Source organism: Sphaerodactylus townsendi, linkage group LG10, assembly GCF_021028975.2.
Source record: "Sphaerodactylus townsendi isolate TG3544 linkage group LG10, MPM_Stown_v2.3, whole genome shotgun sequence".
NCBI lineage: Eukaryota > Metazoa > Chordata > Lepidosauria > Squamata > Sphaerodactylidae > Sphaerodactylus > Sphaerodactylus townsendi.
Genome location: NC_059434.1, coordinates 87188511 through 87211571, shown reverse-complemented (window position 1 = coordinate 87211571; position 23061 = coordinate 87188511). Strand labels below are relative to the sequence as shown.

Here is a 23061-nt window from a genome sequence, read left to right as displayed (position 1 = left end):
ACAATAAAGGTTGCCAGCCTCCAGGCGGGGTCTGGAGATCTGCCGAAATCGCAACTGATCTCCAGCTCTCCAGCACAGGCAGTTCCCAGATCATCTCCGTCCGTTTCAAGGCTCCTGCTCTCGGCTGGTTAATTATGGGATGTCCAACCAGACAGAGGCTGCAGCTAGCTGTTTGGGAAGCTTCAGAATTCCAAGGTGATGGCCCAGTTAGTCTATGATAATATACAATTAAGTGCTGTAAAGTCCCAGAAGTTGCAGAATTAGCTGAGGTGTTTTGCCATTTCTTTTCCATCTTCTTTGGTGGTCTCACATCCAAGTGCTCATCATGGCTGGCTCTGCTTAGCTTGCAAGCACAGAAGAAGAAGAAGAAGAAGAAGAAGAAGAAGAAGAAGAAGAAGAAGAAGAAGAAGAAGAAGAAGAAGAAGAAGAAGAAGAAGAAGAAGAAGAAGAAGAAGAAGAAGAAGAAGAAGAAGAGGAGGAGGAGGAGGAGGAGGAGGAGGAGGAGGAGATAAGAAGAAGAGAAGGAGAAGAAGAAGAGGACAAAAGAAGAGAAAAAGAAAAGAGGAGGAGGAGGGGGAGGAGGAGGAGGAGGAGGAGGAGGAGGAAAAGGAGGAGTTTGGATTTATACCCACTGTAAGGAGCCTCAAGGTGGCTTACAAGCTCCTTTCCCTTCCTCTCCCCACAACAGACACCTTGTGAGGTAGGCGAGGCTGAGAGAGTTCCAAAGAACTGTGACTAGGTCACCCAACAGGAATGTAGAAGTGTGGAACCACATCTGGTTCACCAGATAAGCCTCCGCCACAGGTGGAAGAGTGGGGAATCAAACCCAGTTCTCCAGATTAGAATCCACCTACTCTTAACCACTACACCACGCTGGCTTGGGTTACTATGGGCTGTTCAAGCTGCTGTGGAAGCAGCCACGATTTGAACTTTGGGAGGGGCGAGCGGAGACCCAGCTGTGGCAGGGGCAGCCGGGCCCGTCGTGCCGGAGAGAAGATTCGCGGCAGCCAGTCCCCCTCTCTGTACCTGATGCATCTTAAGGGCTGCATTCAAAAGGGGAAACCTGCAACAAGGCAAGACTCCCCCTCATACAAGACTTTGCTTTTAGCACCTCCAAGTCTTGCAGCTGCCCAGTTTGGCTTTCAAGAAGGAAAAACCTTCTGGCTCAGCCAGGAGGAAATGTGAACCTCTAGCTCACTGGGCCACCCAATCAGCCATCGCAGCATCCTGCTAAGTGCCCTGCTTGCTTTACGTCTGGCTCCCAAGGGAGGCATGTTGCTAATTCTCAGGTACCCAAGAGAGCACGGCTCGTTCGGCTGCCCGCTTTCTGTTAAAGGACCAGACGGCTTTGAAAGTGAAGCCATTTCTTCACCCCCCCTCCCCCATTTGCAAGCTGCCAAATAGAAATATTTTAGCACCCCGTGAAATGTTGGGAACCCGTGACATATAATAATTATTGCATCAAAACACACACCAGACAAAGGAAGAGAGACAAAGGAAAAAAGTCAAAACGGGAATGGCAAAAAAATGTATTTCCCTGCCCAAGTTAATGGTGAGCAGGAAATTTATTTAAATTATGACCGTGCTGACCTTTCTTTTTCATAGAGAAGAAGAAGAGTTTGGATTTATACTCCGCTTTTTTCAACTGTGTCCCAAGGCCGCTTACAAACGTCTTCCCTTCCTTTCCCCACAACAGACGCCTGGTGAGGTTTGTGGGGCTGAGAGAGTTCTGAGAGAACTGTGACTGGCCCAAAGTCACCCAACAGGCTTCATGTGTAGGAGTGGGGAATCAAACACAGGTCACCAGATTAGAGTCTGCCCCTCATGTGGAGGAGGGGGGAAACATAAGAACAAATCCAGTTCACCAGTTCAGAGTCTACTGCTCTTACCCCCTACACCAAGCTGGAGATAGATGTCGGCCTGAGAGCAGGGATTCTCAAAGCCAGGCGGGGGCCCCCTGAGTGCTTGGTTCAGCAACAAAATGGCGGCCAGTGGAGGTGGAAGCACCCAGAATCTTCCATGTCTGTTCTGGATTGTTCCGTAGACTGAAGCTCTGGAAGTCTCCCTGCGTTAAACCAATTATTCCTGGCATGCAGAAAATTATGTCGGGGAGAAACTAAGCTCATATGAACCCTTGTAGTGAATGAGACCACTGGTCCATCTACTCAGCATGTGGAGGTCGCTGTCCAGCATTTTAAGGTGGAGATCTTTCATGTTATCTACTGCTTGGTCCTTTTAACTAGAGATGCTGGGGGTTGAACTGGCTCCTCCTGCATGCAACCCAGGTGCTCTGCCACCGAGCCCTTCCCAAATGAACAAATGTGGGTGAGTTCCACAAGCAGCTTTATTTTGGCTCAGAGACCCTTGGTCCATCGAGGTCAGTCTTGTGGCTCTCCAGTGTCCCAGGTGGAGGCCTTTCATGCTACCTACTGCCACTCCCACTGAGCTGTGGGACCTCGAACTCTTCTGCCTGACATAAGAACACAAGAACAAGACCAGAGTCCAACTAGTCCAGCCCTCTGCTACTCGCAGTGGCCCACCAGGTGCCTTTGGGAGCTCACAGGCAGGATGTGAAAGCAATCGCCTTAAGAACATAAGGAAGAGCCTGCTGGATCAGACCAGAGTCCATCTAGTCCAGCACTCTGCACTACTGCACTTGAGTAGCCCCCTTTAAAGGGAGCTCACCGGCAGGATGTGAAAGCAAAGGGCCTTAAGAACATAAGGAAGAGCCTGCTGGATCAGACCAGAGTCCATCTAGTCCAGCCCTCTGCTACTCGCAGTGGCCCACCAGGTGCCTTTGGGAGCTCACCGGCAGGATGTGAAAGCAAGGGCCTTAAGAACATAAGGAAGAGCCTGCTGGATCAGACCAGAGTCCATCTAGTCCAGCACTCTGCTACTCGCAGTGGCCCACCAGGTGCCTTTGGGAGCTCACAGGCAGGATGTGAAAGCAATCGCCTTAAGAACATAAGGAAGAGCCTGCTGGATCAGACCAGAGTCCATTTTCTCCAGTCCAATGACACTCCCCTGCTGCACTGCAAGTGGCCCACCAGGTGCCTTTGGGAGCTCACGTGCAGGATGTGAAAGCAATCGCCTGACAAGCTAGCTTTCTGCATGCAAATCTCCAGGAATGTCTCAGCCCAGAGCCAGCTACCCCATTCCCAAGGAGTGTGTGCCAAAGTCCCCCCAAACACCAGAACAGACCACCGTTATCTGCAGTTGTTTTAATTTCCGTGAAAGGAACACACACTCACACATACCCACGCAGCCACACACAGGCACACATCACATTGACATTTGGTAAACAGTCTTTGCAAAAGAGAAGCCCCCGGTTGGGAATTCAGTGTGACCGAGAGGACAAGAGGTTAGGGGGAGGGAGTGGATCAGGGCCTTCTTTTGACGCTCAGCTCGGTTCTCTTCGTTGTGATCGTCGTTGAGGACGATGACGACTTAAGGACTTGGTTTCTTGCTGGGTATCGTACTGTCTTTCCTCTCCAGCCGCATGTAAGGCTCAAAGGCAGACGTCCCCAGTCCGTAGCTGCTGGGTAATTCATGCAGGCCTCCCAGCAGTGGGCCACTGAAACAGAGTGGGGTCGTGGGGAGCCGTGGGGAAGCTGAGGAGGCCAAGGTGGGGATTTGCAGGCTGAAGCCCCCCGTCCCGGGAGGGCTCCCCCCGCTGCTGAGCCCTGGTGAGGTGTTTCCAGATGTTCCCATGGAGGACCCATTGCCAGACGAAGAGAGGACCGGGTTGGGAGTCGGGGAGAGCAACGTGGGGGGTGCCGGGACAGATAAGAGTCTCCCTTGTTCCAGGAGCCGGAGGATGTTGCAAGTGGCGAAAGACTCGGAGGTGGACGTGGTGCGCTTCTCAGAGTCCCTGCTCTGGTCCTTTTTTTGCTTGGTGCGGCGATTCTGGAACCAGACTTTGACCTGGGATGGAGACGGAGGGAAGAGAGAAGAGACGGTCACCACAAGAGGCCCAGCTGGATCAAGGATAATTAGGAAAGGAGTTGGGGATAATGCTGGGGATAATTAGGAAAGGAGTTGATAATAAAACTGCAAAGATTGTCATGCCCTTATATAAAGCCGTGGTGCGACCGCACTTGGAGTCCTGTGTTCAGTTCTGGTCTCCACATCTCAAAAAGAAGAGATAGAAAAAGTGCAGAGAAGGGCAACGAGGATGATTGAGGGACTAGAGCACCTTCCTTATGAGGAGAGGCTGCAGCGTTTGGGGCTTTTTAGTTTGGAGAGGAGACGTCTGAGGGGGGATATGATTGAAGTCTATAAAATTATGCCTGGGGTAGAAAATGTTGACAGAGATACATTTTTCCCTCTTTCTCACAATACTAGAACCAGGGGGCATTCATTGAAAATGCTGGGGGGAAGAATTAGGACTAATAAAAGGAAACACTTCTTCACGCAATGGGTGATTGGTGTTTGGAAGATGCTGCCACAGGAGGTGGTGATGGCCACTAACCTGGATGGCTTTAAAAAGGGCTTGGATAGATTTATGGAGGAGAAGTCAATCTATGGCTACCAGTCTTGATCTGCCTTGATCTCAGATTGCAAATGCCTTAGCAGACCAGGTGCTCGGGAGCAGTAGCAGCAGAAGGCCCTTGCTTTCACCTCCTGCACGTGAGCTCCCAAAGGCACCTGGTGGGCCACTGCGAGTAGCAGAGTGCTGGACTAGATGGACTCTGGTCTGATCCAGCAGGCCAGTTCTTATGCTCTTATTTTCTTAAGGAATCCCAGACAAGGCTGAAACAGCCGGAAAAGAGCTACAAGCCAAAGCATCACTTCACAAATGCAGGGAACTGGGTGGCGTCGAGTCACCCTGACTTGGATGGCCCAGGCCAGCTGCTAGAATATTTGGCATCCCTTGTATAAGTTATTGCAGGAGCAAGAGAGTTGCACCATTTGGTTGCTGTATGTTAATGCGTGTTTAATGTTTAATGTTTACTTTATGTACTAATCAATGTAGTTTAGTTCATTGTCGCTGGTATACTATGATAAGACAGGGCTTTATATCACCCCATGTACGGCCTCTTCGTTCAGCGGAGGCCAACTTACTGGTGGTCCCTGGCCCCTCGATGATACAGCTGGCCTCCACACAGGCCAGGGCTTTTACAGCTCTGGCCGCAGCCTGGTGGAACGCTCTCCCTCCAGCTGGCGGGCCCTGCGGGACCTTATTGAATTCTACAGGGCCTGTAAGACGGAGTTGTTCCGCCAGGCCTTTGGAGGAACCAGCCGTTGATGGTGCCCCCCCCCCCGGCCTTTTACATCTGTGCCTTTTGCCATCTTGGGACTTGCCGTTCCTCCCTCCTGAAAGAGGATTTAAAAATGGAGCTGTCGGACGCCATTTTGTTTATGGTAACCAGTTATTATGTTTAGTTTTCATTTGATCGCTGCGTTTAATGATTTTAGCTGTTTTATCTTATATATGATGGCTTACTGCACTGTACACCGCCCAGAGCCCTTCGAGGATGGGGCGGTATAAAAATTGAAATAAATAAATAAATAAATAAATAAATAAATACATACATACATACATACATACATACATACATACATACATACATACATACATAGAAGAAGAAGAAGAGTTTAGATTTATATCCCCCCTTTCTCTCCTGCAGGAGACTCAAAGGGGCTGACAATCTCCTTGCCCTTCCCCCCTCACAACAAACACCCTGTGAGGTGGGTGGGGCCAAGAGAGCTCAGAAGAGCTGTGACTAGCCCAAGGTCACCCAGCTGGCGTGTGTGGGAGTGCCCAGGCTAATCTGAATTCCCCAGCTAAGCCTCCACAGCTCAGGCGGCAGAGCTGGGAATCAAACCCGGTTCCTCCAGATTAGATACATGAGCTCTTAACCTCCTACGCCACTGCTGCTCCTATAAATAAATAAATAAATAAATAAATAAATAAATAAATAAATAAATAAATAAATAAATACTGGTCATTGACTGTAAATAAACAATTATGGTTATGGTCAGTGGTGGGATTCAAATAATTTAACAACTGGTTGTTTACAAGCACCATTTTAACAACCAGTTCTGCCAAAATGATGCGAACCGGCTGAATCCCACCCCTGGTTATGGTTATGTTAATGCAAGGCAGCTGCATAGTTAATTGGTTGATTGAAGGTCACCTTCAACGTCTGCATATTATGGGGTAGCTCTCTCTGCTCCACTCCCTCTCCCCCTCTTCCTCGACCTTTTTGCTCTCCTCCGTGTCCTTATGCTGCACTATTGTATCCTGTGCTGTGCTGCTGCAATTGTTCCTTGTTTGTCTATTTGTGTAAGCTGATTTGCTGGCCAGCGCTTTTTCGCACGTGGCTATTTTGTCTTCCTCTTTTTTTGTAGACTTATTTTTGTAGCCTGACTTTTTATCTTTAGAACTTTATTAAAGGATAACTCCTTTTAATATAACTCTGCTGCGTTTTGTTTTCTCTGCTAAAGAACTGGGTAGTTTCAGTTCTTCTATCACTAGCCTGATCTTGTCAGATCTCAGAAGCTAAGCAGGGTCAGTCCTGGTTCGTAGTTGGATGGGAGACCACCAAGGAAGTCCAGGGTCTCTGTGCAGAGACAGACAATGACAAACCACCTCTGTCTGGCTCTTGCACTGCACACCCTACAGGGCTGCCATAAGTCAGTTGCTACTTGAGGGCACTTTCCCTCACTGGCCTATGAGTTCTAAACTGGGTAGCCCAGAATACAATGAGCTTGTCAGATCTTGGAAGCTAAGCAAGGTCAGCCCTGGGGGAGTATTTTGGGATGGGAGACCACCAAGGAATTCCAGGGCAGGACAAACGACAAACCAGGTCTGAATTTCTCCTGCTTTGAAAACACAATGGAGTCGCCCTAAGGCAGTTGTGATGATGGCAAAAAAGTATTTTGAAGAAATAAATTGTACATTTAACTAGTGGAATTATTCACATCCCACATTCTTCCAAGTAGAGACGCAAAGCGGCTTATAATACAAAATAAAGTTCAACAGGGGCAGAATGGAAGGAAGATATATCTCTCTTTCTGGCCGTTGTGGGTTCTCTGTGCTGTGTTGCTGTGGTCTGATAGTTTTCACTCCTAATGTTTTGCCCACATCTATCGCTGGCACGTGGGTGAAACTTTAGGTGTAAAAGTTACTGGATCACACTCGCACAGTCTGAAAAACCCACAACAGCGAGTTGATTCTGGCAGTGAAACCTTCAACCGTACATATCCAGTGTGTACCACCACAAAATGTGCCAAGTGTTCACCCAAACTCCCACCCGCTGAACTCCCCCCAACCCCCCACTCCGCCACTGCCAAACTTCCCCACTGTGCTCCTGCCCTAGCATCGGGTGCAGATAAGGTGATCCACTGAAAACTGGCAAATATTTCAGTGGTGGGTGAACTTTTCACTTTCCCTTTTGGGTTGTTGACAAGGAATGTCACTCTCTCAAGTCTCTCTCTCAGCCTGGCCTACCTCAAAGGGTTGTTGAGAGGATAACATTGCCTAATCCATTTACTCCACCTTGGGAAGAGACACTGAGATATATAACAGGTCTATATTATTGCTTGGTCTCCTTTCACGAGTGCCTCTGAGGACCAGCCACACTACGCATCTACCAGTGATCCCTTAAACTCTTGAATATTGGGAGTGAAGTTCTCTTTGAAGCGACTCTTACGCCTCCAAAAATGGTTTTGTGTAACATACTCTGAGGACACGCAGCATATCTGGCTGTTTTATGCCATGTGCCCAGGTCTTGAGGTCCTCACCAGATCAGGACAAGCTCTGGGCTCATGAAAAACACCCTTCAGTTTGGGCAGTGCTGACCAGTGTCAGGAATTTGGACGGTATGTTTGGGGTCACTGGCAGCGGTGGGGGGTGGTACTTCTGGAAGCCCAGGTGCATTGGGTGTTACCAAATTAAGCACTGCCCTCTACTGGCTGGGGCTTGCCACCACAGCAGCTGGGGCATTCCTTCCTCTGTCATTCTCAAGATGGGTTACAATAAAATACTAAAAATATACCACACAATAATATACAGAAAGACATTACAGTTTATCCTTTCCCCATTGTTGGGGTTAAGGGAGTGGTCCCCCCCCCCGCCCCAGTCCTGTGATCTGAAAAAAAAATTGACTCTCCTTTCATCTCCTTTCATTGTTCACCGCCCAGAGCCCTTTGGGGGTTGGGCGGTATATAAGCCTAATAAATAAATACATACATAAATAAATAAATAAATAAATACATAAATACATAAATACATAAATAAATAAATAAATACATACATACATACATACATACATACATACATACATACATACATACATACATACATACCAGAAACCAAGACTGTTTTTTTTTGCTTTTTCCTTGTTTTCACTTTTTAAAAGAAATTGTGAATATTTATGATATTAAAAGGTAAAATATGTTTAATATTATACTATACATATATTATATTCATTTCTGCTATCTGCTGACCTTTGCATGTTGTCTGCAGCTTCTGCAAAACTCCTAAAAATCCTCCCATTTATTTATTTATTTATTTATTGGTTGCATTTTTATACCGCCCTCCCCCGAGGGGCTCAGGGCGGTGAACAAACAGAATAGGGCACATAAATCAAGCTAAAATCCAATAAATATTTAGATAATTAAAACGCAGCAGTGTTAAAAATCAGCATAAAGATGGCGCCTACTATCAAGTCCCCTAAAACAAAACAAAGGGGGAAGGGGGACGGCAGAATCCACTGATGTTCTGGGGGGGGGGGAGGGGGAGATTTGATTTCTTATGCTGACCTGTGAGGTATCAAAACCGTGATGGGGAAGTTGTGATGGGGAAGGGATAAGCGGATGAAGTTTTCAGGGCAAAGTGAGGAATAAAAGGCCATCAGAGAAACTAGGACAGTACATGAAGGAATACATTAGAAGTAGATAATAACCCTTCGGGGCTTGGGCGGTATATAAGTTGAAAAAATAAATTAAAAAAATAAAAGATAAATAAACCCCAAATCCTGACTTGCAAATCAGCCTGTCTGCTTCTACTGTTTACTCAACTAGAAGCCCTTCAGAAAAGGAGGATATTCACTTACTTTCTAAAAGCAAAGGAGACAGGGTCAGAGATATTTCATAGTGGAGGAAATTCCAAAGCCTTGGTGCTGCCACAGAGCAGGCCCTGCCAAAGAAGCCACCTGCCCACAGGTGTATTTAGGGTGGGGCAAACCGGGCTGTGAGCCCTGGGCGCTACTAGCGCAGAGGCCCTGCTTTGCAAAGCAGGGAGCAACTGGCCCTTGGAGGGCTGGTCTACCCATTGCTTCTCAATGTCAGCGTGTGCTTAACGTGGGGGGCCTCTTTGGGTTACTAAATCTCTCAGTTCACGTTTTCTTTCTCGCTGAGCTTGCAGTGTAGATAACAGTGGCATCTCTGGGCCTCTCCGCGAAGGGAGGGCTAGCCAGATGGCTCCCTAGACCTTGGGAAGGGACTTTTGCTTTCTTCTTCTTTTCCTGCTTTCACTTTGCGTAGTTGGGGGCAGAGGAGGGAGTGGACAGCAGAGGCAATAAAGCGATGGGCAGCGTGTGGGGGGTGGGCCAGAACTGGTTTTGCAAAAGCCAGGGGTTCAATGTTCCTTCCAACAAAGACTTCTGATTGATAAAATCCAGAGTCTGTGGGCTTCCCCACTTTTCCTTCTACCACCTTAGCTGCGCGCTACTCACTGCGCGCGTCATTTCTGGCGTGCCCGGGCTTCCCCACGACCCCGCGCTCTGAGCGGGGTCATCAAAAGGCGCCGTTTTGAGGAGCGCCAGGAATGATGCGCGCTCAGGGGGCGCGGGAGTGGCAGCGTTGGGGGCGGCTGCGTTGTCGCTGCCCCTGTAGTGGGGAGTGCCGCGGGACCCCGCGCTACTTGGCCCGAGTAGTGCACAGCAGAAGGTAAGTGGGGAAAGGCCCTGTCATTGAATGAATCACTTAATGGAGTGACACTTAATGGAGGGTAGATTTGCCCTGTGGAGAATTAGTCTACCTGTGGTTGAAAGGAATGGGTAGACCTGGCTGCCGGAGAACTGGTCTTCCAAGATGGGGAAGGCCTGAACAGATTGGGGGGGGGGGGTCAATTTCAGTGCTTGTCCTGGGCGCAGTTTTCTGTAGATATGCCCCCGCACCTGCCAATCTGCTGCTGCTGGCAGAACAGAGGCTCATTCCGCACATGCAGAATAATGCACTTTGAAACTGCTTTCAGTGCTCTTTGAAGCTGTGCGGAATGGCAAGATCCACTTGCAAACAGTTGTGAAAGTGCTTTGAAAACGCATTATTTTGCGTGTGCGGAAGGGGCCAATGAGAAGGCTTCTCCAGTGGATCTTAGTGTACAAAATGTTCCTATTAGGGTTGGCAAGTTTCCAGGCAGGGCAGGGCGCTCTCCTGGAATTATATTTTATCTCCAGATTACAGGTCCCCTGGGGACAATCGCCGCGTTGACGTTGTATGGCATTGTAACTTGTTGACTGTGCCCATCTCATGCTTCACCCGCTAAATTTAAAGGAAATTCCCAACCCGGAGTAGGCAAACCCTTGCTATTACCAGCGCCCTGAGGGGGCTCTCTGCCAACCAGATATATCTGAGCAGTCTGCTTTACTGGAAATTTGTGTTGTGTGAGCTTTTTTTTTATCAGCAGATGAACAAAAGAGCTAGCGGCAGTGGAAAACCCAAACAGGCAAGAATGTAGCACCCCGCTTAGCAAACCTCGATATTACAAAGTGCAAAATTTAATAGTGTGAAAGAGTGAATATGACAAATTGTCCATTCGTACACAAACCACATCCATACCAACAACTTGCAAACAGCTTATATCCTCCTCACTAAATACCTACTTAGAATAGAATAGAATATTAGAATCCCCTTCGGGGATGGGGCGGTATATTAAATAAAATAAATAAATGAATGAATGAATGAATGAATGAATGAATGAATGAATGAATGAATGAATGAATGATGATAATAATAATAATAATAATAATCTCAGATAAGCTAATAAATATTACCACTTAAACTATTTACAATAGAGGGGAATTAAGTAAATGTAGCAATAATTCAATAAGAAAAGGTCCTATCCTGTTCTCCTGGAAGAGATTAGTTTAAATTTATTTATTTAATTAGCTTATATTCTTGTCTGTTTGGGCTTTTCTTTTATCAGCCACCAGAAAATGTATAGCCTGTCCTTGCCAAATCCGAAGCGGCAACCAAATACTCAACCAAGAGTTAACAGTGAAATCTTCCGCAGCCTGGGGTTTGTACAGCTATAAATAGGGAGCCAATCAGACTAATCCGTGTGAGTCTCAAGAGGTTTGCAAGTGACTCCAGCAAGGGTGAACGAGGCTGTCAGGCATCCACCGAGCCAGCAGCCAGAGACTGCGAGACCGGAGCAAGGCTGGCCTACTTTCCACATGAACTAGGCCGCCCTGAGGAACAGCGGGGTCCTCCTGGACAGGTCAGGGAACGGCACAGTGGAGACCTCGGCCAAGCCAGGTTCAGACTGAAAGAGTCCAGGGCAACCTTGGGCTTCAATAGCTCCGCAGCAAGCAAAGAGCAACGGCTTCACGTCGGCTGTTGGGGGGGGGGGGGGGGAAACAGCAAGGATTTGCTATCGTGGCTTGACAATTCAAACTTTCAAAAAGCCTGGGTGACTCCTGTTTCGTGTCTACATGGATTCTGTTTATATGCTTGGCAGAGTTCAGTGGATCGATGCAGAGCAATAAGCATTGATTTATGCAAGGAAATGCAGAAAAAGCAATGAAGAAGAAGAAGAAGAAGAAGAAGAAGAAGAAGAAGAAGAAGAAGAAGAAGAAGAAGAAGAAGAAGAAGAAGAAGAAGAAGAAAATGCAACCATCAAAGAGGGATCGTGTAACCAGTCTGCATTGGAGGATAGTTTTGCGGTTCTTTCCCCTCCTTTTTTTGCATTAATGAAAACCAAATAAACATTAACAACACATTGAAAATGTTTTACATAAAATTGTTTGGCGTAACCTCAGTAACGGTTATTGGCCCTCCTTCCTGCTTCTGATGTATGCTTGTTTATGTGTCTTTACTGAAATATTTTGTAATTTTAAATGTATTTTTAATTGTACAGATGTTTTAACATTTTTTTTTAACCTTGGGGACCCTTACTGGGTAGAAAGGCAGCTAAAGGCAGCTAATTTTGTAAAGGATAATAATAACCATTATATTTTTAAAATCATTTTTGTTATTAGTATTCCACATTTTTTTCAAATTCAGTGCTGCAAATGAAAGCTGTTTATTCATACATGTTGTTAAGTGTCATAATTTTATAGACATATTATCAGTTAGAATGGCAAGATGATGATGATGATGATGATGATGATGATGATGATGTGGGGTTTTTTTAAATTGAGGAGCACTGTCAGGAGGCAGAAAGAGAGGTTAATGCCTTCCTGCGTTCACATAGACCAGCTTCACTTTTGTCAAATGTGCTCCTGGTTTCAGAGGTTGGCAAGAAAAAAATGAAAACTCGTTTGAGGAGTATTTGTGGAAAATAAGCAATGGGTAGGGGAGATCAGGTCTCCTTTAAGTGTTCCCCAAAGAGATGTTTACACCAGAAGCCACATCTTCCTTAAGGTCACCTAGACCCCTGTTAAGCACCTGGGAATATTTTTTTTAATCTTATCCTTCAGTATTTGACATATGAAAGTTAGACTTCTTACAACTTCTCATACCACGAGCAACTCGATAAATTCTTCCCTTCCTATGTCAGAAGTCTCCTCTGCCAGAATTTGATTTTATTTTGCAATAGCATTGTTTATAAAGTTTTGGATGGCCATTGGAGAGAAAGGCAGGGCAGGGAAGTAAAAGAGTAAATAGAAAAGGAAGGAAGCTGTTTCTTAAATGCCTCTGAAATATAAGAAATAAATAAATAAATAAATAAATAAATAAATAGGTGGAGAATAAATGTGTAGTTATAAAGCCCTAGGGACCTATGTTTGAGTCAATTTTAACTTCCTGGTGATTCCTAATATATATTGGAAGCAAGAAAGAGAAGAAATGAATTCCCCTCTTCCAATATGCTCCCACCATGATTCTTGATAGCAAATATTCCCCAGACTTTCTTTGCATATATGAATATTTACTAAGCATTCACCAAATTTTACATATCCAGGGATTTGACAGCCCATAATACCTGCTGTCCCTATTTGCCATTTGATAGCATTGCTGAATGGTCGAGGGGCCTAGGTTTGCAGCTCCCCACAAAGAAGTGATGCCGAATCCAAAATGATTTACATTCCTGAGTGATATTGCAAAATAAGAGAAATTGTATTCATCTATGGGATCTTCATCTAATGAAATTGTATTCATCTATGGGATCTTCATCTAATGAGATCTTTGTTCTGCATCGTTTGCTCTCCTACCCTAATATCTACCTCTGGATCAGATCTGCGCTAGGGATGCCAGGTCCGGGTTGGCGGATTCCTGGAGATTTTGGGCGTGCAGCTTAGGGAAAATGGGAATTTGGGATCTCAACAGGATTTAAAGCCCTAGAGTCCACCCCCCAACACATTTCCTCCACATGAACGGATCTCTGTTGCCGGGAGATCAGCTGTAATTCATAGAGATCACAACGCCACCCCCGGCCTTTGGCCACCTTCAATCTGTCCAGTGATTGCATTTAGGATCACTTGGTACCAGTCTGTAGAAAACTGTCCTGATTTTTGCAGGGACTTGGCATGATTTCACTGGTGAGCCAAGAAAAAAGAACAATTGACATAGGCCCTTTACGGAGCAATTTCCCATTATTGTTGCCTTCTTGCTGGAAATTTCGCTTTGGGAATCGAGAGCCCAAACAGAAGCAGAATTTGCTGGGAGGCTTTTGCTTTCGGCGAGCGGCAGTCTCCATTCTCGGCTGGCCTTTCTTGAGCGTGTTTGGTGGCCTAGTCGGGGTTTCCTTCACCCGAAGAAAGAAGCCACACATTCAGCGCTCCCCATGACCCAGCGTCCTACGGGGGGTCCGGCAGACAAGGGGAAGGACGCGGGAGGGGGTACCTGCCCCAGCCCAGTGTTTTTGCAGTCAAGATAAAAGCAGTTGTGTGGTTGTTGTTTTTTTTAAAAGGGTCCTGTCAGAATGAGAAGACTTAATTAGGCATCTGGAGGAATTGCGGAGAAGGGGGGGGTATAATTATTCCCCATCAACAGAAAGCTCCCCCTCGCCCGCTATCTCGTCCCCTCAATTAGCTGGGTCTGGATGGGGGAATAAAACCCAGACAGCCATTACTGGGACCAGAACTGAGCAGGGGGAGGGGCTCTGAAAGGACCCCCCCCTTGCACACAAATGACACACTACAGAGGCCGGCTGGGTCAGCTTTCTCCAAACAAAGGCGGGAAGGACAACCCCAAACAGGTTTGGTGTTAACTGTAGGGTTCACGCTCCCTTTCAGCCGTGTGTTGAAAAGCGGGTTTTGTGAGCAGAGGGGCTCAAAGGAAGTGTTCGCTGAAGCCCCAAATCCAAGGGGGCGAGGAGGGGGAGGGAAGGGGAGCGTGCGCAGGCTGGGCTTTCGCCTGGAACCCTGGTTCAAGTACAGGCTGCCGGGCAAGGGCTCAAACAACACAAAACACTCTGCAATGGCCGATTGATTTCAAATGCTAATACATATCATGTGATATAAAGTGCACCTGTGTGATACAAACATACACACTCATCAACAGACAAGCAAGTGTGTTACAACATGTTATAACAATAAATAACAATAAATATGACAATAAATAACAATATCGCACTCATAAAAATGCCTCTGTCTTTCAATAGGGAAAGTCACTCCAGTACATCCAATTGCTACTACAGTCCACTCAGCGTGTCTTATTTGCAAGGAGTAAATTCCAATGCTTTCAAAAGGCAATATTCAAATACAGCCTTTACAAGAGTCCTCTAACACTTAACCTTGCAACACTACAACGTTCAAGGACACGAGCCGTCTGTAGCCATCCACCAGGCCTGGTCCGTGGTTATTCTCCTATTTTATGAGTGCCATATTGTCATTTATTGTTATAGGTTAGGCTGACCAGACGTCCCGCTTTTGGCGGGACAGTCCCGCCTTCAAACAATTTGTCCCAGGGGTTATTTCAAGTGTCCCGATTTTTGGAAGGCTGCCGCACTGCCTTCTGGGGTGCAAGGCAATGTGGCAGCCTCCCGCGCACGCGACTGCAGGAGCACGGCCTTGTGGGGCGCTCCCGTTTCCCGCCCAGTCACAGGCCGGGAAACGGAAGCGCCCCAGAAGGCCGTGCGCTCCTGCGGCTGTGTGTGCGTGTGCAGCCGCCCGCCTACCCGCTTGTCCTGGTTCACAAAGGTGACCATCTGGTCACCTTATTATAGGTGATACTCCATGTATGTTGTAACACATCTGTTTGTCTGTTGATGAGTTTGAATATTTATATCACACAGGTGCACTTTACATTACATTATATGTATTAGCATTGGATATCAATTAGCCACTGGAGATCGTTTTGTGTCATTTGGTATACTACCTCTCCATTTTTTGAGGATTGCTGGGCAAGGGTTGCCAGCTCTGACTTGGGAGATTCCTGGAGATGGTGGGACGGGAACAGAGCCTGTCTGTGTGTGTGTGTGGGGGGGGGGGTAGTTTGGGAACAGGGGATGTGATGCCATGCTCTGAAGTTGCCATTGCCTCCAGTGAAATTGACCTCTGTTGCCAGGAGAGCAATTGCAAATTGGGGAGAATTTCAGGTCACACTTGGAGGTTGGCAACCCTAGCACAATACAAGTCTCCCAGCCAATTTTGGATCCCCACAGTGCTAGCCAATGCCCTGGTCTCAAGGGAGGGGGAGTACATATGGGGGCAGATGGAAGGAATAAGGCATACAGCACATATCTTTTCAGTTCTGGGCTTGCTCTGAAGCTACTCTCTGTGCTATCTTCAGCATCCATCCTGGATTCTGTGAATTTGCAGCATAGGATTGATTGGTCAGAAACACTGATGTCACTAATCCCCCTCTGTTTTCCTCCTCAAAGCAGTATTTCAACTCTCCCCACCAGCTGTCCCCACTGCCATTCATCTGGGTGATGCTGGGGGAAGCCTGGGGGAAATGGGGGGGGGGAATGCAGGCTTTCTGGTAGTACCATGACATCACTTCCGGCACATTTTGGAGGTGAAGTCACTGCATCACCACTGATATTATGGTGCCAGTGACTAGAAGTAGCCCCCCACCCCACCAGTCTCCTGCTCCAGCTACTGGATCACTCCAACTTTCTCAGTGAACTCCAAAGGGTTACCAAAACAGAACATAAGAACATAAGAACAAGCCAGCTGGATCAGACCAGAGTCCATCTAGTCCAGCTCTCTGCTACTCGCAGTGGCCCACCAGGTGCCTTTGGGAGCTCACATGCAGGATGTGAAAGCAATGGCCTTCTGCTGCGGCTGCTGCTCCTGAGCACCTGGACTGTTAAGGCATTTGCAATCTCAGATCAAAGAGGATCAAGATTGGTAGCCATAAATCGACTTCTCCTCCATAAATCTGTCCAAGCCCCTTTTAAAGCTATCCAGGTTAGTGGCCATCACCACCTCCTGTGGCAGCATATTCCAAACACCAATCACACGTTGTGTGAAGAAGTGTTTCCTTTTATTAGTCCTAATTCTTCCCCCCAGCATTTTCAATGGATGCCCCCTGGTTCTAGTATTGTGAGAAAGAGAGAGAAAATTCTCTCTGTCAACATTTTTTACCTAGGACTTCCCCTTTGCAGAAGTTCTACTGGTCCTTCCTCATCATTGTTTATCTGTGTGCTCAATATTTGAACTTTAATTAAACAGTTTTTACCTTGAAAATATCAGGCCAACTGGCCTGTAATGTCCTTGATCCCCTCTGCATCCGTTTTGATGGGTATAATACTCTCCAACTCTCTAGTATGCAAGCTGATTTTAGCAACAAGCTACCTACGCTGGACAGGTCTACAAATTTGCATCTGAGCCCCTGAAAAACTCTTGGGTCTTTGCCGTCCATACTGGGAGCCTTATGCGTTTTTCAGTTTGCCTTAGAGTTCTGGAACCTCATCTCTCATCACTTTAATGTGCCTCAGTTTGTGAAATACAAAATCCCAAATCCTCGTCTTCTCAAGACCTTGGAAACCCTCCAAATGGGAATTCATAGAATCATAGAACTATAGCGTCGGAAGACACCACAAAGGCCACTGAGTCCAACCCCCTGACAGGCAGGTAAAATTTTGAACAGATTAAATCTTTTCAATATTTAGGTTTACATTTTCATTATAGCGCCGGCTGGCTGACTCGTCACAAAAATAGCTACTAATATGGCCAAAAACAACACTTTAGCTTTCACTTGTGTTTATTCTTTTTAAACCAGAGGTTTCCAATGCGTTCCCTCTGCGCTTAAAGCTTTCAATGCCAAAATATGCTTGCCGTTATTATACGGCATGCCGATTTGGATTGGCACAGTCGACCACTCTCTGGAAGGCATTCAATCCTGTTTTCTTTATAAAATCCTCGGTTTGCCCCATTGTATGCCATAGTTGGCTCTCTGCCTTGAAACTGGTCAGCATTTGCTGGAGACTAAAGCACGGCTCATCACCTTTCAGTTCTGTGTGTGCCTTCTTTTCAACCTGGATTCCACCAGCCTCACCTGCAGTGGTGGAATCCAAAAATTTTAGCAACAGGTTCCCATGGTGATGGGATTCAAACAGTAGCGTAGCGCCAATGGGGCTGGGCGGGGCACAACGGGGGCGTGGCCGGGCATTCTGGGGGCGGGGCATTAATAATTTCTCTGTTACTGTAAAAACTCTTACTGTAAAAAAAAAGTTCCTAATTTCCAGCTGGTATCTTTCTGTCCATAATTTGAACTCTTTATAGCAAGTCCTATCATCTACTGCCAACAGAAACAACTACTTCTCCTCTAATTGACTGCCTGTCAAATACTTAATACTTTCAAATACTTAATTTTGTTTCTAGAAATCAAAAGGATACTTTCCTCAAACAAGGAACTTTACCATATTACTAAAACATGTTTTTAAAACAGCCCAACAGGGAGAATTATCCCATTTTCCACCTTCGCTAACCAGCCACATAGGAAACAATAGGACTTTATGATTTTTGGACCTAATGGAATTTCTAACGGAAAAGCAGACCCAATTAGTAACCCCCTCTCGGCACACACAAATAATTAGTAACCCACTCTCGGGAACTGGTGAGAACCTGCTGGATCCCACCTCTGCTCACCTGCCAATTGCTTACTGAGTCCCAGTCCTCCGACTGGCTGGCAGGCATTGATCAAAAATAATATCTATGGGTCTATCCCTTGCCATGCTATCAGCAAAGGAACTTTTCAAACCATAACATGCAGACGTATGGATATCGAATTCTGAAATCTTAGTAGTGCAGCAAACAAGTATTTTCTCCCCCTCGGCCTGGGGATTTCTTTAAATGCCAACCAGCTGGCCTCTTAGTTTTACCATCTGAATGTTCCCAACCAACGTAGAGCATTTTCTCTTGCAAGGGCCCCTTCCGCACGTGCAGAATAATGCACCTTCAATCCACTTTCAATGCACTTTGCAGCTGGATTTTATTGTGCGGAATGGCAAAATCCACTTGCAAACAATTGTGAAAGTGGATTGAAAGTGCATTATTCTGCATGTGCAGAAGCGGCCAAGGTGTAATGTTCTGCCATCAGCAATCTTATCCAAGAGGGCTTTTAAAAAAATAGGCTGTGTCCCTGTAAGGTGAATTGAGTAGAATCTACAGATCCACATGTCTTCTTTTGTTGTACCTTATATATAATCATTTGGACCGACTCATTAAAAACCTCTTTTACCTAATGAGAAGGACTTTCCAGATTCTCTAATGTTATCCTTCCTTCTGAACAATAGCAATTCTGAAACAACTGAAATCAGCATACATTTTTTATATCACACCATAAAGGTGCGTTCACATATGGGCGCAATATGAGCCGCCATGTACCTCTGTTCCACATTGTTTCATTTCCTGACCCTTATGATGTTAGTCTTTGATTCTGCTCTTCTTTTTTATTATTCAGTATGACTCCCTTTTAAGTGTCTTGCTTTACCTGCGTTGTTTTATCAGTTTATTCTTCTATGCTGTTAGTCTTTGATTGTCTGGCCCTTCTTTCTTTCCTCGATAGGGCTCCCTTTTAACAGTCTTGTTTAATCTGCCTGCTATGCCAATAAAGGTTGTTACCTGGTGAATTTGACTCAGTTCCTCAAACTTCCCCAAAACACCGTCTCCGCACAAGTACTAAAACATTTGTTTTGTTTCTCTGCTCTCTCTCTCCCTCTTCCTTACGTGATACTTCTGTGCAGAGAAGTGCAGAGAAGGGCAACGAGGATGATTGAGGGATTGGAGCACCTTCCTTATGAAGAGAGGCTGCAGCGTTTAGGACTCTTTAGTTTGGAGAGGAGACATCTGAGGGGGGATATGATTGAAGTCTATAAAATTATGCATGGGGTAGAAAATGTGGACAGAGAGAAATTTTTCTCTCTTTCTCACAATATTAGAACCAGGGGGCATTCATTGAAAATGCTGGGGGGAAGAATTAGGACTAATCAAAGGAAACATTTTTTCATGCAACGTGTGATTGGTGTTTGGAAGATGCTGCCACAGGAGGTGGTGATGGCCACTCACCTGGATAGCTTTAAAAAGGGCTTGGACAGATTTATGGAGGAGAAGTCGATCTCTGGCTCCCAATCTTGATCCTCCTTCATCTGAGATTGCAAATGCCTTAGCAGACCAGGTGCTCGGGAGCAGCAGCAGCAGAAGGCCATTGCTTTCACCTCCTGCACGTGAGCTCCCAAAGGCACCTGGTGGGCCACTGCGAGTAGCAGAGAGCTGGACTAGATGGACTCTGGTCTGATCCAGCTGGCTTGTTCTTATGTTCTGTTCTTTTGTCATCCAACAGCCCAATTCTTCCTTACTGGTTATCTTGCTCCTGATACGTACGTCTTGTTTGTGAGTTTCTTAGAGGCATCTGGTTGGCCACTGTGCCAGACAGAATACTGGACTAGACGGACCACTGGTCTGATCCAGAAGGGCTCACCTTATGCTCTCATGAACAAAATATTGTTTGTTACGGTGTTGTGGGTTTTCCGGGTTGTATGGCCATGTTCCAGTAGCATTTTCTCCTGAAAATGCCAACCACAGATACAGGCAAAATGGCAGGAGAAAATGCTACTGGAACACGGCCATGCAACCCGGAAGAACCACAACACCCTAGTGATTCTGGCCGTGAAAGCCTCCGACAATACAAAATATTGTTTGTCTTACTATTTTCAGGGGATATTTGCTCCTCAAATTCTCTTTTTGCTAGCTTTACTGCCAGCTGACATTTGTTTGGCCAGAACATGTAATTCTTTATTTGATGGAGCCTTCCAAGTCACAACAAAACCTTTCTGTCTTTTTCTGCCATCCTTCACTTGGGTTGTGAACCATACAGACACCCTTTTAGACTTGGTGGTATCTCTCCTGACTTGAGGACGTGTGATTGGTGTTTGGAAGATGCTGCCACAGGAGGTGGTGATGGCCACTCACCTGGATAGCTTTAAAAGGGGCTTGGACAGATTGATGGAGAAGAAGTCGATTTATGGCTACCAACCTTGATCCTCTTTGATCTGAGATTACAAATGCCTTAACAGACCAGGTGATTGGGAGCAACAGCTGCAGAAGGCCATTGCGTTCACATCCTGCCCGTGAGCTCCCAAAGGCACCTGGTGGGCCACTGTGAGTAGCAGAGAGCTGGACTAGATGGACTCTGGTCTGATCCAGCTGGCTTGTTCTTATGTTCTTATGTCCTTGTGAGGGATACATCTATTGGGCCTCAGTTAGAAGCTAGGGCGGAAGGGAGCATTTCCTGCCTGCTGTGCTCGTGTGGGAGCACCTTCAACCTGGCATTGTGCAAAAAGATCACCAGTTTAGCAATTTTTGTAAAACCTGGGTTGAGATATAGTTGACGGGCCTGAGTCATTTTGGGGAAGAGAGTTGTGTAAAATTCTTCCCCAAAACGCTTTATAGAACGTCTTGAAGATTTTACATTTGTGCCACGCGGAATCCACCAAGAGTTGGAAGGGACCTCCGGAGTCATCTAGTCCATCCACCTAGGCAAACAGGAAATTCACAGCTACCACCACTCACACCCCAAGTGACCCCTACTCAGAGGTGGGATCCAGCAGATTCTCACAGGTTCCCGAGAGTAGGTTACTAATTATTTGTGTGTGCCGAGAGGGGGTTACTATTGGGTGATTTTGCCACGTGATTTTGGCCTTAGTTACGCCCCTCCTCTCAGCAGTAGCGCGCAGAACTTGAAGCAGTCTAGCAGCAGGTGCACCGGCGTGCGTGGCAGCCTGCGCCTGAGGGCATTCGTTTCCCGCCCAAGGACCGGCGCAGCGGCTGCGTCCTTGCCACAGCCCTGCCCAGGAATTCCCCGCCCCTGTCGTGCCCGACCACGCCTCCGTCGTGCCCCGCCCAGCCCCATTGGCGCTACACCACAGTTTGAATCCTACCACCATGGGAACCTGTTACTAAAATTTTTGGATCCCACCACTGCCCCTACTCTATGCCAAGAAGATGGCAACCCCTTCCCCTCCAGTGCCCCTGCCAATCTGGTCTGGAGGAAAATTGCTTCCTGTCACCAAAGTGGCAATTGGCATTACCCTGGGCATTTAAGAAAGAACCACAAGAACCAAGCACTGATGCAACCCCTTCCTGCCCTGTCTCTCATGATCCACCTAGGTTTATGGTCTATGTTGGCACAACAACATCTACTTTTCATACCAGGTCATAAACCCCGCTCAGATCCAAATCCAAGATCACTACCCCTAGGATAGGTTCTGTGACCAACTGTTCCAGTATATCGTTATTTACGGTTATTAAAGATCCCCAGGAATCTCATTTCTACAGCACGACAGAAGCACAAGTTAAAAAGAAGAAGAGGAGGAAGAGTTTGAATTTAAACCCCACTTTTCTCAACCACAAGAAGTCTCAAAGTGGCTGACAAACTCTTTCCCTTCCTCTCCCCACAACAGACAACTCGTGAGGTAGGTGGGGATGAGAGAATGGTGATTGGCCCAAGGTCACCCAGCAGACTTAATGTGGAGGAGTGGGGAACCAAACCCGATTTTCCAGATTAGTCAACTGCTCTTTGCCACTACACTGTGTACCCAGTCAATATGAGGGTAGTTGGAGTCACCCAGCAATACACCTTTTCCACTTTTGTAGTCTCCCTTATCTCCATGAATTTGTCCACTCACTTTGAAAGCCTTCCACGTTGGCAGCCATTACACCCTGTTGCAGTGAGTTCCACATTTTTATTATGTGCCGTGTGAAAAAGCACATCCTTGAGTCCGTACTGAATTTCCCACCCTTCAGCTTCAGACCCCGAGTTCTAGTATTATGGAAGATGGAGAAAGTCTTGTCCCATGAAATGACCGGGGAATGAATCCAACCCAACCAGGGGGCAGAAAAATATGGTATACCAATAACAGACTCTGGAAAATTGCACCAATGGAAGTGGAGGTGCACACAAACCAACACAACAGAGATGACAGAGTTGTTACCCCTACACCTCTGCATTGCACTGCTCATGCATTCCTTGGCCTTATTTGCAACTGCAATCTCACCAGGGTTTAAACATCAAAGAAGAGCGGGAAATGTCAGAAATCGACCAGAGTCCCTCCCGTGGCCCCCTAACAAGGTCTTATTCCCCCACAACTCTGCATCCTACTTTGTGGGTAAAAAATCTTGTAAGTTCTTAAATTAGTTTGCATTATGTACGTGAGTGCCATCAAGCTCCAACCAATTTACAGGGTCCCCAACAGTAGTCTTTCAAGGCAAAGGAAGCAGAGCTGGTTTGGCAGCTTTTTCCTCGGAGTCTTCCTTGTTGGTCCCCCTTCCAAGTACTGACCCTGCTTAGCATCTAAGATCTGACAAGATCAAGCTACACCCGGCAGTCTCCCCCCTCCCCCAGTAATAGGACTGAGTATTTTAGTGCTGTCAAGTTGCAACTGACTCTTAGGCTCATTCCGCACATGCAGAATAATGCACTTTCAAACTGCTTTCAGTGCTC

At 46.6% G+C, this 23061-nt stretch overlaps 1 protein-coding gene across 1 annotated transcript in view; it reads right to left on the bottom strand.

Moving 5' to 3' along the window:
• Window positions 1-3206: 3206 nt before the first annotated feature.
• VAX2 (ventral anterior homeobox 2) overlaps window positions 3207-23061 on the bottom strand; it is a 53303-nt gene continuing 33448 nt past the window's right edge. The window contains exon 3 of the mRNA XM_048509822.1: window positions 3207-3924. Within this exon, the coding sequence (XP_048365779.1) occupies window positions 3448-3924 (477 nt within the window). The 3' untranslated portion in view covers window positions 3207-3447. The remainder of the gene's footprint in view (window positions 3925-23061) is intronic.